At 41.5% G+C, this 14,925-nt stretch overlaps 1 protein-coding gene across 1 annotated transcript in view; it reads left to right on the forward strand.

The window, feature by feature from the left end:
- LOC136432233 (E3 ubiquitin-protein ligase UBR2-like) overlaps positions 1-14,925 on the forward strand; it is a 141,016-nt gene that overhangs the window by 91,314 nt on the left and 34,777 nt on the right. The window contains exons 32-37 of the mRNA XM_066423300.1: positions 8,820-8,916; positions 9,116-9,207; positions 9,614-9,867; positions 12,343-12,501; positions 13,020-13,066; positions 13,605-13,698. Coding sequence (XP_066279397.1) covers positions 8,820-8,916; positions 9,116-9,207; positions 9,614-9,867; positions 12,343-12,501; positions 13,020-13,066; positions 13,605-13,698 — 743 coding nt within the window. The remainder of the gene's footprint in view (positions 1-8,819; positions 8,917-9,115; positions 9,208-9,613; positions 9,868-12,342; positions 12,502-13,019; positions 13,067-13,604; positions 13,699-14,925) is intronic.

Consider the following 14,925-nt stretch of genomic DNA (forward strand, 5'->3'; position numbering starts at 1 on the left):
CTTGGTTCTGCACCCTCTCCAGTTTATCTTTATCCTTCTTTGTGTATGGATCCCAAACTGTTGCAGCATATTCAAGGTTTGGTCTTACTAGAGACGTGTATTTGCAAGTGATTTTACCTTTGCTGGACATGCCCACAAATTACGTTTGATCACCCTGTTGGTAACGCTGTTCCTCGGAAATCGTACTTTACAAAATGCCGCATATCTTCTTTAGAATTAAGTATTGTATCCTAAGAAATTTTACATGGCTAGTAAGTAGCCCCTAGATGATAGTCAAGTCAAGTCAAGTTTATTGCACAACAATTGCATCAGGTACAATGTACGGCAAATAACATGGAATATTAACAACTACGGACTATCTATACTAGTGCACTACCCTAGCATCATTACTCGATACATAAGATAATGGCGTGATATATTTCACGTTATGGCACGGCTTCTCTTTTGCATAGCATTATATATGAATTGGCCTAGGTAGACAGATACAGAGTCAGGACATGACAGAAGTACATAAAATATTTCTCTACTTGTTCCAGGTAGTGTTATTTCCTTCTTACATGTAATCATCAGTCTTTTCCTTTCTTCATTATAAGATGGACATATCATAAGGAAATGGTATTCATCTTCAATATTTTCTTTGCAGGTGGGACACATTCTCTTTTCGGCTGGTATATTTTTGTGACGACCCTTTTCAATTTCTAAGCAATGCGCACCAATTCTCAGCCTTGTAATGCTATTTGTAAAGGATTTGTTTTGAACTGCCAAAAGATAATTCTCCAGAGCGAAGGTTGTCTTAATTTTCGAATATGTTCCAAGTTTACTAAAACTCCTAATCTTTTGTCTCCAGTTGGAAAGAAATGTGTCCTTCAGACGTTCCTTGAACATGTTACCAAAATAGTTGGCGTTGACATTAGGGTTTAGCCAAATATTTTGGAAACCGTGTCTTGACAGTATATCTTGTACATGGGTACTCCAGTCGTGTTCTTGTATAACAGCAGTGTCGTATGCTTTTTTAACAATTCTTTCGTTAGACATATTATGTAATCTTAGCCAATATTTAATCAGTCGTGTTTGAGTATCTATATACAGTGGAAACATACCTAACTCTCCTATTACAGCAGCATTAACAGAACTTCTAGGAACACGAAGCAATATCTTACAGTAGTTAATCAATACATGTTCTAAATCGGGAATCTCATAAGAAACAGCAGGTTGTTCTAATGCTACATTTTGATTTCTCAATACGTTTGATTCATATACAACCTTTAGCTTATCAGTATATTTCCTAAATCGAACAAGAACAGGACGGATAGTTGATATATCAGTTTTCTTTCCAACACGGGTAGCCCTTAGTATGCTAGTATTCACATCTGTTCCCAGTATCGGGGAAAGGATGTTATATATTTGTTCTCTAATATTTTCATTCGGATATTCCTTTATTCCTTTGAAGATGAGCTCTTTTCCTTTAGCGTTTGTTCCCAGTATTTCCCCGCAATAGAGCAAAATCGGCTTGACGAGACTATTGAATAAATCTAGAGCGAGAGAAATTGACGGATTATGATTTGATGCCAGCAATGCTTTAAGTTTAAAAGAGGCCCGCAGTGCTTTAACTCTAAGTTGTCTATTGGCACGATGGAATGATCCTGATGGTGTGATGTCTACTCCTAAGTATGTGTAACAGTTTGAGAAGTTTATAGTTTGTCCTTGTGATTGAAAGGGAGAGCGTTTATTGTTACTAGCTCGCCCAGTTTTGGAAAATATCATTACTTTGGTTTTTCCTCTATTAATAGATAGTTTCCAAGTGGAACAAAATGTATCTAGTCTTTCTAGACATTGTTTCAGACCTGCTTCTGATTGTGAAACGAGCACAAGGTCATCTGCCCAGAGGAGACTACTTATGGGAGTATATTTTAAGGTTATAGGGTCGCATAATGGTGATGTTAATGTAGCTGGAAGGTCATTTACAAATAGATTAAAAAGGAGTGGGCTCAAATTGCAACCTTGACGTACACCACAAGATGATTTGAAGTAATCTGAGAGACCATGGGATGTCTTCACACAATATTCTATATTACTGTACATTGATTGTAGAATTTTGAAGAAATTTCCACCGATACCTGAGGATAAGACTTTGTAGAATAAACCATTTCTCCACACAGAATCAAAGGCTTTTCTGAAGTCCACAAAACATGTGTATAATTTTCCTCCGGGTACAGATAGCTGTTTATCTATAAGAGTTTTCAGCACAAAGATGTTATCACTAGTCCGGAAGTCCTTTCGAAATCCAGACTGAAAGGGGGACAAAATATTGTTGTTTTCTAGAAGTCGCTGTAAACGGTTGCTCAGTATTAGTGTGAATAATTTGCCTACACAGCTAGAAATGGCAATTCCTCTATAGTTTGACGGGTTCGATACATTGCCACTCTTATGTATTGGTGCGAGAATGCTCTGGCTCCATTGTTGTGGGAAATTTCCAGAGTTAAGAACTATATCAAAGAGTTTTCGTAATGGTTGTATAAGTTGTGTATTGCTATAATATTTCAACATTTCATTTAAGACAGAATCTGTTCCACATGCTTTGCTACATTTCAATTTACCCAGCCCCTTTATAATTTCCTCTGCTGAAATGTCGGAGTCCAGAGGTTTTTCTGTTAGTTTCTCTAGATTGTGGATTATGTTGTCTGTAATATTGTCTGTGGGTTTGTTATTTACAGAATGTGTATCAGTGTTTTTGTTTGTCGTCTTTAAAAGTTCAGGATTCACCTGGGAAACATGTTGATGAAAATCTTTATCAGATTCGTTACTTTCAACGAGGTCATTTACATTTTTGAAGTGAGTTCTCCACTCTTCGGGGCTAATGTTATGGTCCATGTCCTGTTTATCACTTTCATCCTGCTTTTGTAGCTTCAACTCCCTCCAGAACTTTTGTGGATTTTCTTTACTGAGCTTGCTTAGCTTGTGCCATTTTCTTTCATTGAAAAGTCGCTTTTCTGTTTTGATTTTCTTCTTGTAAATTTTTAGATTGCAGAAATACGCTTGGCGAATATCGAGTCTCCATGGACATTTTGAGAACTGAGAAGCTAAGTTATTGATTTTGCGTTTTAGAGAGGCGCATGATGGGGTGTACCATGGTTTCCATATCTTTTTCCTTTTTCTTTTGTTCCTGAAGGTGACTTTTCGCAGGGATTTGTCGGCCACATGTGTGATAATGCCGGCAATTTCTTTTACTGCACTGTCCGCGCTGCAGAATGATTTATCCATAAACTTTTTTATGTCATTTAATGTTGATGGATTATGGAGCGCTTCTGAGAATTTTGCTTTTGAGTCATCATCCCAGACGTACTTGGTCGGCAGAGGATGTGTTGGGATATGAACTTGTTTGATGTAGGGGGAATAATTTGTTGAGATTGAACAAGTAAGCAAACAATGGTCTGAAAACACAGATAGATCATTCACTTTCAAATATTGGACTTTGGGGAGAATTTCCGAACTAACAATGAAGTAATCAACCACGCTAGAACCATTGTACTTGTGGCAGGTAAATTTACCGGATAGGTCTCCTGGAACTCGGCCATTTAGGATAATCATGTTGGCTGCTGAACAAAGTTCAATTAGGTTATTTCCATATCTATTCATCCCTTTGTCAAAGCTCGACCTGTGAGGCATGTCTTCTTTTATATCTATGAAATCGTGGTTCAGACAATCGTCTTGAATTACTGTCTCCTGCAGGGACGCTGTTCTGGCGTTTAAATCACCAAGCAGTAATATATTTCCCTGATTGGAGAAATTACATATGTCTTCTTGTAGGATATCAAAGAGGGAATTATTTTTCGTTTCTGGGGACGATGAATTTTCCGGTGAGAAATACACACATCCGACAAACAGATCCTGCTCTAGGCCAAAGAATGCCCTGTCTAACTTACACCAGAGAAAATCTGGATGTCTTGATGGAAGTTTTGTAAGGCCTTTCATAAATTTGTTTCTAAACATTATAACTACCCCGCCTGAATTTCTTTTGGCGGTCTTTTTTTGGTCTCTATCACTTCTAAAATAATTAAAGGATTCTATTCTACATTTTTCGCCTGGCTTAAGCCAAGTCTCTTGAAGGCAAACAAAATCATGTTCTTCTAAGCTAGACACAAACTCTTCATCGTGACATTTTCTGCGAAGGCCACCTTGAACGTTCCAAGAGCAGAACTTGAGCGTTACGTTTGGAATTGACATTCTCTGATCAAGACCGGTGAGTGGGGGAAATCAGAGGTATCACAATATTAAGAGCTTTGCTACATGTGCGCAGAGTAAGACTATACAAGTTAACATATAAGTACAAATAAAAGAGCTATATCACAAGTAGGCTTTCCTTACATGGTAATGTACATTTACATACTAAATTAGGCTAAATCATTAGATTGAATAATAAAACTGAACTTTGTCACCTGAGTGAATACTTGAGTAATACTGTTCGATATCCATCCGACGTTAGTCACCATTTCAATGTTTCAGGAAGTCCTTTAACATGTCCATCAGCGTCTCCACAGTTTGGCGTTTGTCTCGTGCCCTGTCCCGCGCCGGCCTTGTCTGGTGGCTCCACTGCGGGGGTGGTGGGTTTGCTGGGCTCCATGGGAACGGTGGTGGGTCTGCTGGGCTCCACGGGAACGGTGGTGGGTGTGCTGGGCTCCATGTGAACGGTGGTGGCGGGGTCCTCTGGGACTGCATAGGTCCTGGCGGGGGACGTTGGTCCGGCTGCATGTGTTTCCTTTGTGGTTCTTGCCAGGTACGCGGCGGCTGGCGTTGTGCAACGTACTGTGCTGCTTGGTTCCTGCCCTGGTGTTGATGCCGTAGTGTGCGCTTTACATCCGCAACCATCAAGCTAACGCCTGTGTCATGTTTGATGTGAATTCCATCCGGTTTGTAAAGCGACCGATCTTCCGACAGGAGCCTGTGCCTAATGTATGTCAGCTTGTTGTCGTCCAAACATGACCTTTCAATGGCATCATTGTATGATGCTATGTTCATATTGAGTTTGGAATTCATGTGCATTCCTCTCGGTAAGACTTGTGATAACGCGATGTTTGCGTTTGGAAAAGACTTCCTTGTCGATTCAATCACCTTTCTTGTTTGATTCACACATATGTCCACGCTGTTGGGTCGAGTTTTTGTATTATCCAGATCGTTGGATCCTACGTGGATGATAACAAGTTCGGTAGTGGTGTCTTGGCATGTGTTGATCATTTCAGCAGCTCTTGGTAGTGTTGTACATTTGACGATACTTGCCACTTTGTGTTTGTACATTACCTTGGGATTAACGTCATTCCATAGCGAGTCTGCAAAGACTCTGACCTGTACTGTTTTACCTTGATCGGTGACGGCGGGGCTTGAGGCTGGTATGCTTTCGTCAGTCTGGGTAGGTGGGGAAGGACGGGCCGATGTCCGGGGGTCGGGTGCTGCTGGTTTGACTTGTGTATCGGCGATTGAGCTGTCAGCTGAATTGTGTACCCCAGTAACAATCTCTGAGTATAGGCGATTAATTCTGGAGTCGTCCCTTTGAGCTTTGTTCTCTATGGGTCTAGTCGGCATGTAGGATGATTGAACTTTAGCTTGCAAAGCCTCTAGTTCTGTTTTCTATGTGGCTGCTGTGGCGGCTAGGTCCTTTGTGATTTCACGTTGGTGTCCGAGTTCGTTGTTTAGAGTCTCAATTTGTTGAGCTTGCTTGTCGATCGTTTTTTTCCGGTTTTGAAGGTTGGCTTGTAGGTCGTCGATTTGTTTCCCCTGTTTGTCCATAGTGACCTTGTTGTTGTAGACCATTGTCTTCAGCTCGTTCAGCTGGTCCACCAGTGTTGTGTACATATGTTTAGAGTCAGCGCTGGGGAGCTGTGCATTTGGAGGTGCGACTTTTGGGGGGTCGACTTTCAGGGTACGGCGTGATTTCGGTTTACCTGCAGATTCCCGTACTTTTGTAAATGGCGTCAATAATATGTTCTCAAGACCACCAAGAACTTTGCGAATGGAAGGAGAAGTGAAAGATTTCGGAGTTGTGTTTTCTGATTGAATGTCCGTCTCCGATATGAGATCCACTGTCACAGGCTTCTGTATTGTTGTCTGGTCAGAGTTACTTGGAGGCACTGTCATGGCGGATGCTTCACACTCATCAGGAGAAGACTCTATTGTCTTCGTGCTGTCGTCTATTGTCTCACCTTTGTCGGCATCAAGTTCTTGGTTCAGAGGTCCGCCATCTTGTCCAAGTGACGCGCCGGTAAGATTACAAACTTCTTTCTTAACCTGAGGGAAAATGTCTTTAGTAAACCAAGACGAGCCTTTCCCTTGGATAAGAATTGTACCGGTGTGGTAAAAGTGGAGGGTCAGCACTTTGGCGTTGTCTCCTGACTGAGCGGGGTCGGTAACTGAAAGTGTTGAATGGTTGTCGATCTTCCAGGTAAACTTGTAGCCGGTGTCCGTTTCAAGTGAAGGGCTGAAGTGAGCTTTACTGGCCTCGATCCACATAGGAACACGGTCTTGGGTAGTGCGGAATTTGAGGTTACATACCTTTGTCTTGTTCGAGTCCGTGTGGTCTACCGTAACTAGTTCAAAGTCCTTGATGTCTTTCGCTGGCGTGTTCCACGGCTTGGTTATGCCTGACCTTGTCCGGTATCTCTTTGTCTGCGGCGCCTCGGGCGATCTGCAGCTGTCTACGCCGTTTTTCTCCCGAACCATGGTGATAAAACCTCCTTGATGACCCAAAAGTTGAGTAATATATATAAACTATGAACTTAAGTAAATATTAACTGTATGGAATACTCTGCGACATGCGCAACCGCTCAGAAAATTATTTACTGGCGGAGCTCATGTGATGCGCGTCCGGTCATGGCCGCCATCTTGTATGATATCAGATAGTATCAGCGTCGCAGTGGCGTAGTGGCAGAGTGTTTGGCCCCAGAACCCAGAGATACCGGGTTCGAATCCGTGGTTCCCTGATTTGTGCCGTTGACGTTGTGCCCTTGGGAAAGGCTCTTAACACAACTTTCCCGACTTTACTCAGGTGAAAATGAGTACCTAGCTTTGGTTAGGGACGTCCCTCGGATAGGACGTTAAATGGAGGTCCCATGTTTGAGGAGAGCCACACCTCATGATCAAGCACGTTAAAGAACCCAACACACTTATCGAAAAGAGTAGGGGTCCTTCCCGATGTGTGTGGATCATATAAATCTGTTCGGATATGCAGCTTGTACTCTTCAGTACAAACCTGGCGTGTTACGCCTTCATGCGGTTTACCGTGTATGCAATACAAACAAACAAACAAACAAACAAACAAACAACATGTTTCATTTCATGGCTGCATTTCACAGAAAATTTTTGAAAGCTTTTGAAATGGCATTTCCTACCTACATGTAGCTATGGATCGTTCCTGTTCAATATATTTTGTGCAAGCATGGTTCCGAAATATTTGGCTAAACCCTGCGGTTGATGCTAAACATTTTGGTAACATATTCAAAGAATGTTTAAAAGATACATTTCTCTCTAGTTGGCGACAAGAAATAAGGAGCTGCAATAAACTAAAAACTTATTCTCAAGTCAAAACTGACTTCACGTTGGAAAACTACCTTTCATCAATTCGTAATAAATCCTTTATAGTTAACATAACTAAATTAAGAATCAGTTCTCACTGCTTGGAAATAGAAAAAGGCCGATATCATAATATAGCAGTCAACCAGAGGCGATGTCTTTCATGTCAAGATAGCGTTGAAGATGAATATCATTTCCTTATGTCATGCCCTGCATATACTATAGATGGACAAAAATTAATGAATATGATCTCATGTAAATCCAGTAAACCCTTACCAAAGGCAAACACAGACATTTTTAATCTACTTATGTCATGCCCCGACACCATATCTAAGTTCTTAGGCCAATACATATGTAACGCTTTACAAAAGAGAGCATGTATTGTAACAGACAGAAAGGTATAATAGTAATACTATATCAGTACGCCATTTACGCCCATATTCTTGTAGTTATATCAGGTGTATTTTGCAGCCAGTGCCACAGTCAGGTACCCAATGTGTAGGGTAATGAGGCTGTTTAACGTGTTCGAGGCACCTCCTCGAGCACGGGACCCCCGTTTTACGTCCCTCCCGGAAGACGATTTCGTGGAAAGCTTCGTGAGGCTACAGCAATCCGGACGTCCTTGGTTGGTCTCCCATCCAAGCACTGTCCGGACCGCGCGTTGCTTAACTTCCGAGATCGAGGGATCGGGTGTATCCAACGCGCCACGCGGCCGTATAGTTTTCAGAATAGAATAGTTAAGTACTCATTGTATTGATTGTCTTGTCATTGTTGCCATACATTGTACCATGTACAACTGTCAAGCAATAAAGTTCATTCATTCATAATATACTAAAAAAAATTCTTGTTCATAACTCCACCTAAGCGTTCCGAAGTCTCTGTTCGGCTCTCTGCAATTTTCTGATGATGTCGGTATCCGTTCGTATGATTTTTGGAATGCTGTTTCAGTGGACTGAGTACACAGTGCGCTTAGTGTATGATTCTCAGAGATTTTGCAGTGGACGAAGTACACTGTGTGTGCTTGGATCAGCGAACTGAGTGACAACACAGTCACAATGTGTATTTTAGAGTGTGGTATATAGGATTCAGCGGCCAGTTCATATACATGTAGTGTTTACAAAGTAACACTTATTTCAACGAAAACTTGGTGGCCTACTGCCTATGATAAGATTAATTACAATGCTAAATTACTTGCTTGATGTTAGCAAATGATGGACAACACCTTTTATTTACTTACATTGTCAATGTTTATTGTAAAGGCTCTTCATCTAGTTGGCATGGCACTGAATGAAGAGAAACGACTTTACCAGACCAGCCCCTACATCCGCTTCAACTTTGTCAAGAAAGCTACAGAAGGTAAACAAGCAGTTAGACTGGATTTAAATCTGTAAAATTCTCTACCTCCAAAGGATGTCAATAGCATATTTTTCTTTGAAGAATGAAGTAGATTATACAATACTGTAAATCTATTCTTGATGGTCTGAAAAACTTTTGACATTTAAACCTGGTCTTCTCATTCCAATTTTTTGACTGCACTTGTCTTCACATATGCCAGGGGGCTCTAACAGCCTGTACTCAGCTCTCCATGACTTGCTGGGAAAGCCAAGGATCCAGAACCATGCAGATCTCCTGACATGGGCGATTGATGTGAGTTAATAAGTTACGTTTTTGCGATGCCCCAGGGGCTAGCCAAATACTAGTATAGTACACGTCAGTTGGGCAAGAATTCTAGGATTTCATCAGGTATTTCTGTAATGTCCATGTACTCCGTTTTTTATGTGGACACCATAACTCGGGAAGCGCAGAACTTCCGGTTTCGATATCTTGTATTGTGGACATGCCATGGTCATGCTTTTTGAGGGGTAGATAGCTCTTGGGGCAGAGAGTAAGTGCTGTAGGTTTAGACCCTCTATCAACTTTTTTGTTTGTAACTACAAGGGGCCATTTTGTTTTCTTTACTCTTACTCTTTGCCTTGCCTTGTTGGTACATATGATACAGTACTGAAGATTTTGCTGTGTTTTGAGTATTGTAAACCTGTTTGTCTGTTTGCAGAGATTTGATGAGGTTAAAGCACTCAAAGAGCAGAAACAAGTCATGAGTGATGCCCAGAAGGCTAAGAAGGTCTCCAGTAAGAGCAAGACAGACGCAGAGAGGAAGAAGAAGGCAGAGGCAGCCAGGAAGAGGCGAGAGAAGATCCTCGCCCAGATGTCGGACATGCAGAAGTCCTTTATCAGAGACAACCTGGAACTGTTCGAGGCCACCGGTACTGAACTGTCATCGAGTCCGTCCATGGAAGTAGAAGGAAGGTCAGTGTGAGCCATGAAATTTGAAGACTTATGAAAATGGCATCCTTTTCATTCTTTTAGGATGCAGTCATCTTTGTCGTAGGTCATTGTACGATTTTGATGTGGTGGGATTTTCAAGCAGGCTGTTGAAAACTGAACCAACCCTCAAATATGATCTAAGACAGCCAGCTGAATTTTGTACGGCACATGCAAGACTATCCCAAAAATGCCCTCCGTTGGGGTTCATGCAACAATCGTACGACGGATGCGACTGCACCCTTGCACATACATTTATGTATGCATCCCCTAATTTTGTTATACAGTATCTTGATGACTCAAGAAGCTGTGGATTAAGGGGGCACACCCCAGTTTATTTGGGGGGTTTATTGGAGGCTGCACACCCTCAAGTCTAGGAACTGTCTCTTCCAGGGAATTATTCTGAAGCAAATCAACTGTGTATGGGATGAAAGCATATCCTTTCCGCTACAAGATCAACTGAGTTTTGTTTCTTCAACCTCTCTAATTTTGGTAAATTAAAAGGAAAAAACATTATTTTCACATCAAATTTTTTTTGCGTAGGATAAAACTCATAGAAAAGATTTTCTCGGCATAAACGACTAATGTTGTCAGAAAGAGAAAAATCTAGTGTATAATCGAGCCAATTATAAAGAAAATTCTAGTACTACCGTATTTTCTCGATTAAAGTACGCACCCCCGATTCAGGCAAAGTTCCAGGCAAATTTTCAACATTGAAACGTAAAATGAGAAAACCTGAATAAAGTATGCACCCCTTCTCCGGGCCGATGTCACAGTTGAAATGTCCCGACAAGTACATGTCCCGAAAGGCAGTTTCAACCGCAAATAATTGTTTAAAAATATGTTTAATAAGTGCAGTAACTCGTTTTCTAGCAGGAACTTTTCATGTTTCGTTCTTTATAAAGCACGTTGAACTTCATGGTTAACGAACGTTACAATGCTCGGTTCACTGATAGCGCTGGCCGTGAGGTACAGATTTGCAAATCATCGGAGGAATCGGCAATCATATTCACAACACTGGGTAAGAATGATGTGATCAGAAAACACTCTCCCACTACTGGCAATATATAGTTATTTCTTGATATAAAATCCGAAGAACGCCACAAAATATAGTTTTCACGACAACGCATAGCAAGCCGATCCAGCCCGGCAGACAACCATCAGAAAAGAAGCGGGATGATGGCGAAAATCGTCTCCTACTTATATATTTGGGCAGCCTCCTTTCTTATAATTTTCGTGTAAGACCGAAAAACTATTATATTAGTCCTCTGTCAAATAGTCCGCTTTGAAAATGGCAGAGGGCGCTTTTTAATCGAAAATTTTGCGGCCGAAGTTACCGGAAGTGAAACGTACCTCAAAAGAACAACATTGTCACCGGGGATCGGGATTTGTATTTCTTGTTTGAAGATTATAAAATAAACGCATGCATGTCTTACGGATGTCTTATTTATATGGTGTACTTACGGTGCCGATATTCTTTTCGGGGTTCCTTGGGTACTGGGCTGGCAATGGCTGGGTTCCGATCCATGCCAGCAGCATGACTTGATCCGGGCGCGGGGTGCTCAGTACGTCACATTTCTTGTGTACTAGTACGGTACGTATCTATTTTTCGTGTTAATGTAAATGATGCACATACGAAACACTGTCGTTTATTGAAGTTCAACGTAATTTTCTTGCGTCAACATTCTTATCTAAACGTTATATGGACGAATCAGTGCTTTTCGACGGTCCCCTCGTCCGCGTTCCGGCTGGTTTCAGCTTCTGTTCCAATTTGTCGGGACAGTGACCTCAAACAAAGTACGCACCCCCGCTTTGGCGATATCCTGAGACACTTTTTGGATTTTGAAAAGTTTCAAAAGTGTGTACTTTAATCGAGAAAATCCGGTAAGAATTTTTTTATCATTCACGGTGCAAGGCATAGCAACACCACCCACAGAACGTTACAAAGGTTAATCTCGGGCAAAGGGGGTTTTCACCATCAACACAGATGGATATCCAAAAATAAGGCTTGGACCCAAACTCAATTTTCACCCAAAACACACAAATTCACACACCTTTCAGACATGTTAGTATCCAATGTCAGTTTGAAGCACTTTTGAGAAATGTGAACTCAAACTCAGACCCTCGAAACCCTTTCATCACTTTTTGTCGCGCACTACGACGGACGCGGTCGCAAAAGAACTTGGGTGTGCACCGTTAATCTGTATGATATTTGGCATGTGGGTAGGTGTCAGCAAGACAAAGGGCAAGTGTGATTTTGGGCCCCCTTGTTTCCCTCAACGGTACTGCAGCAGACATTCCAGTTTTAATGTCTCACATTTATTGTTTCTGACAGCCTACGATCATGATTCTTTGGTGGCAGCTGAGGTTATATCATCATACATAGAAAATACAAATTTTTTTGAGTACCATTCTTGTTATATTTTGTCTATCTAAAACGCTTCTTCACCATATGACCAGTCCAATGGTGGCCCCCAGCCAGTATCCAGTGGCGGTGGGTCCAGACAGGAGTCCGGCCACCCACGTGACGCTGACCACGTCCACCTGTATCCTATGCCAGGAGGACCAGGAAGTGTCTGTCGGGAACAAGTGTGTGGTGCTGGCAGCATACGTCCAGAGGTCAGAAAATACTTTTAGAAATTTCTCAAAAGCATCCTCTAAAAAATTGATTTTGTTCTATCTCAATAACTCAAGAAGCTATGGATGGATCTGTATGATATTTGTAAGTCTTTCTCAAGGTTTCCTTAATGTAAAGGGAATGCAAGGCTTGACTTGTTTGCCGACGCTGTATTGTTATTCTACGTCTGGGTGGGAAAGAGATGCAGATGCCAAAAGAACAACAAGCAGATATAAAAGCAACTTGCCAAAATTTAACCATCATTTCCCAACAATCATTGCAAGTCACCTCCTCGAGCATGGGACCCTCATTTTATGTCCCTTCCAAAAGAAGCCCTAACCAAGGTGTCCCTAAGGGTCCTAGGATAGAACTGAGATCTCCCAACTAATCGGAACCAATGGTTCAACTGTGAGGCTGCTACCAGTTGAACTATAGGAACATCCCTAGCTTTGAGTGTACTGTTGTCACCCACGTTTTGTCCATGCTTATGTTTTTAATGAACTATCATATTCTACCCCAGGTCTACTGCCCTATCAAAATCCAGAGGCAGGGTGTTGGAGGATCCAGGTGAGTTACAGTGGATAAGTGGAAAGTCATCTTCATTTTTCTTCTGTTGCAATTTTGTCTCATCTCAGTTTGCAGTAAACAACACCAATGTTTCACCAAAGTCATAGATTCACTACTATCTGCTGTTTAGTGACTGGTGCTGCTAAACCCAGTCTTGAAAAACTATTTGGTTATATTTGAAATAAGAAGTCATTGGGTGTATACATTGAATTAGATATGATATGTCGAAGTGTCAGACTGTCAATACTGAATTACACAGCTCCAAGCTAACAGTTTATAAGAATTACTTTCACATCATTAGTGGACTGCTATCCTATGTCTGTTTCATATGCTAGGCATGTCTTACCACAGAGTGACAGGAAGTGTAGGCAAAAGGTCAGAGCTGTGGGAGCGACGGAAAGTGGAGTCAGCAGAATTAGTCATTTATCAAAGGTGTTGCAGCATGAAATAACAGGTAACAAGGTCAAAGGTGTGGAAGTGACAGGAAGTGGAGGTCAGAATTGGCAGAATTAGTAACTTATCAACCTTGTTGCTACAGATAAGTACGACCCGTTGCTGGTGAGTCCTGACCTGTACCATGGGGTCCACACCAGCACCTGTGGACACGTCATGCATGCAGACTGCTGGCAGAGGTGAGACCTAGTTACACACACTTTGATGTATGTTTGAAATTAGTTTCGTTAACCAGTAAACTTTAGGCATAACACACCAGTAAGTACAAGTTGCATAAGACTGGACTGTAAGGTTTAATCCACTCACACCGGGATGGACCCCCACTCTTTTTTGGCGACGCCTCAGGGGCGGTGCCTATTGTATAGTACTGCTTTTGGATTGCCAAATATTCTAGGAATTCGAATTCTGCGAACGCATTCCCTAGGGAATTACTTTTTGGCAACGCCTTGCTGGTACGGCGGTTTATATAGCAGGGACAAATTCTGTTGCTTAGGCATAGAAAAGGCGTTTGTATACACTTTTACAACTGTTTATCAATGTTTGAAATAAACTTTCTGGATGTTGCAAAAAGATATAGACCCATATATCACAGCTGTTTCTCAATGTCTTAAAGTTTTTGCCTCTTGTAATCATGAATGACATGCCTGGACAGGCTCATTTTTTTGGTTGAGTAAAGTTTGATTTTGAAAGGTAAATAAGTCTGACTCAGATGTTTCAAAGATGTCAGGATTTTTGCAAAAAAGACCAATATGTCACAGCTTTTGATTGATTTTTTCATAGAAACTTTGCGCTTTGCTTCTTTCAATAAAAAAATTGTATGCTTGACATGTAACCAACGGATAAATCCGAGTTCTTTTAACTGCAGCTTTGAAGACTAACATAGTAAGGATAAAGAAAGGACACAGAGACAAGGCTTTCCGTACACTGGGCATGGGAGACTTTTAAGACGGACTGACTATTACCACATCATTAAACTGGTTATGCTAACATCAGTCTTAACTGTGGTTCTCTACTCCTTCCTGGGCTGAAGTCACTTGCAGTAAAAAAACATGTTTCTATATTCTGTCGTCTCAGACAGACCTCTTAACAATTCTCTGCTAACTCCGCAGAACTTCATCTTTCTGTGACTGACTTTGTAGTCCACTTCAGTAAAGAATAACACAAAGGAAAACACATTTTTGGGGATCATGACACAACAATAACAGACCACTGTGTCAGCAATTACAAGAGTAAGTGTTCCGAGTTTCGTCCGGTGTTGCACTAGTATCTTCTTGCAAGTAGGTGACAGCGTGCAATCGTATCACAGCTTGCATACACACTGATTATTCGCAATATTCGTGTGGGGTTCTAAATATCTGTTTTGTACATCCACCCCTAGCCTGTGTTAATGACCCCCTCCCCTGGGC

Source organism: Branchiostoma lanceolatum, chromosome 4 (genome assembly GCF_035083965.1).
Source record: "Branchiostoma lanceolatum isolate klBraLanc5 chromosome 4, klBraLanc5.hap2, whole genome shotgun sequence".
Taxonomy (NCBI): domain Eukaryota; kingdom Metazoa; phylum Chordata; class Leptocardii; order Amphioxiformes; family Branchiostomatidae; genus Branchiostoma; species Branchiostoma lanceolatum.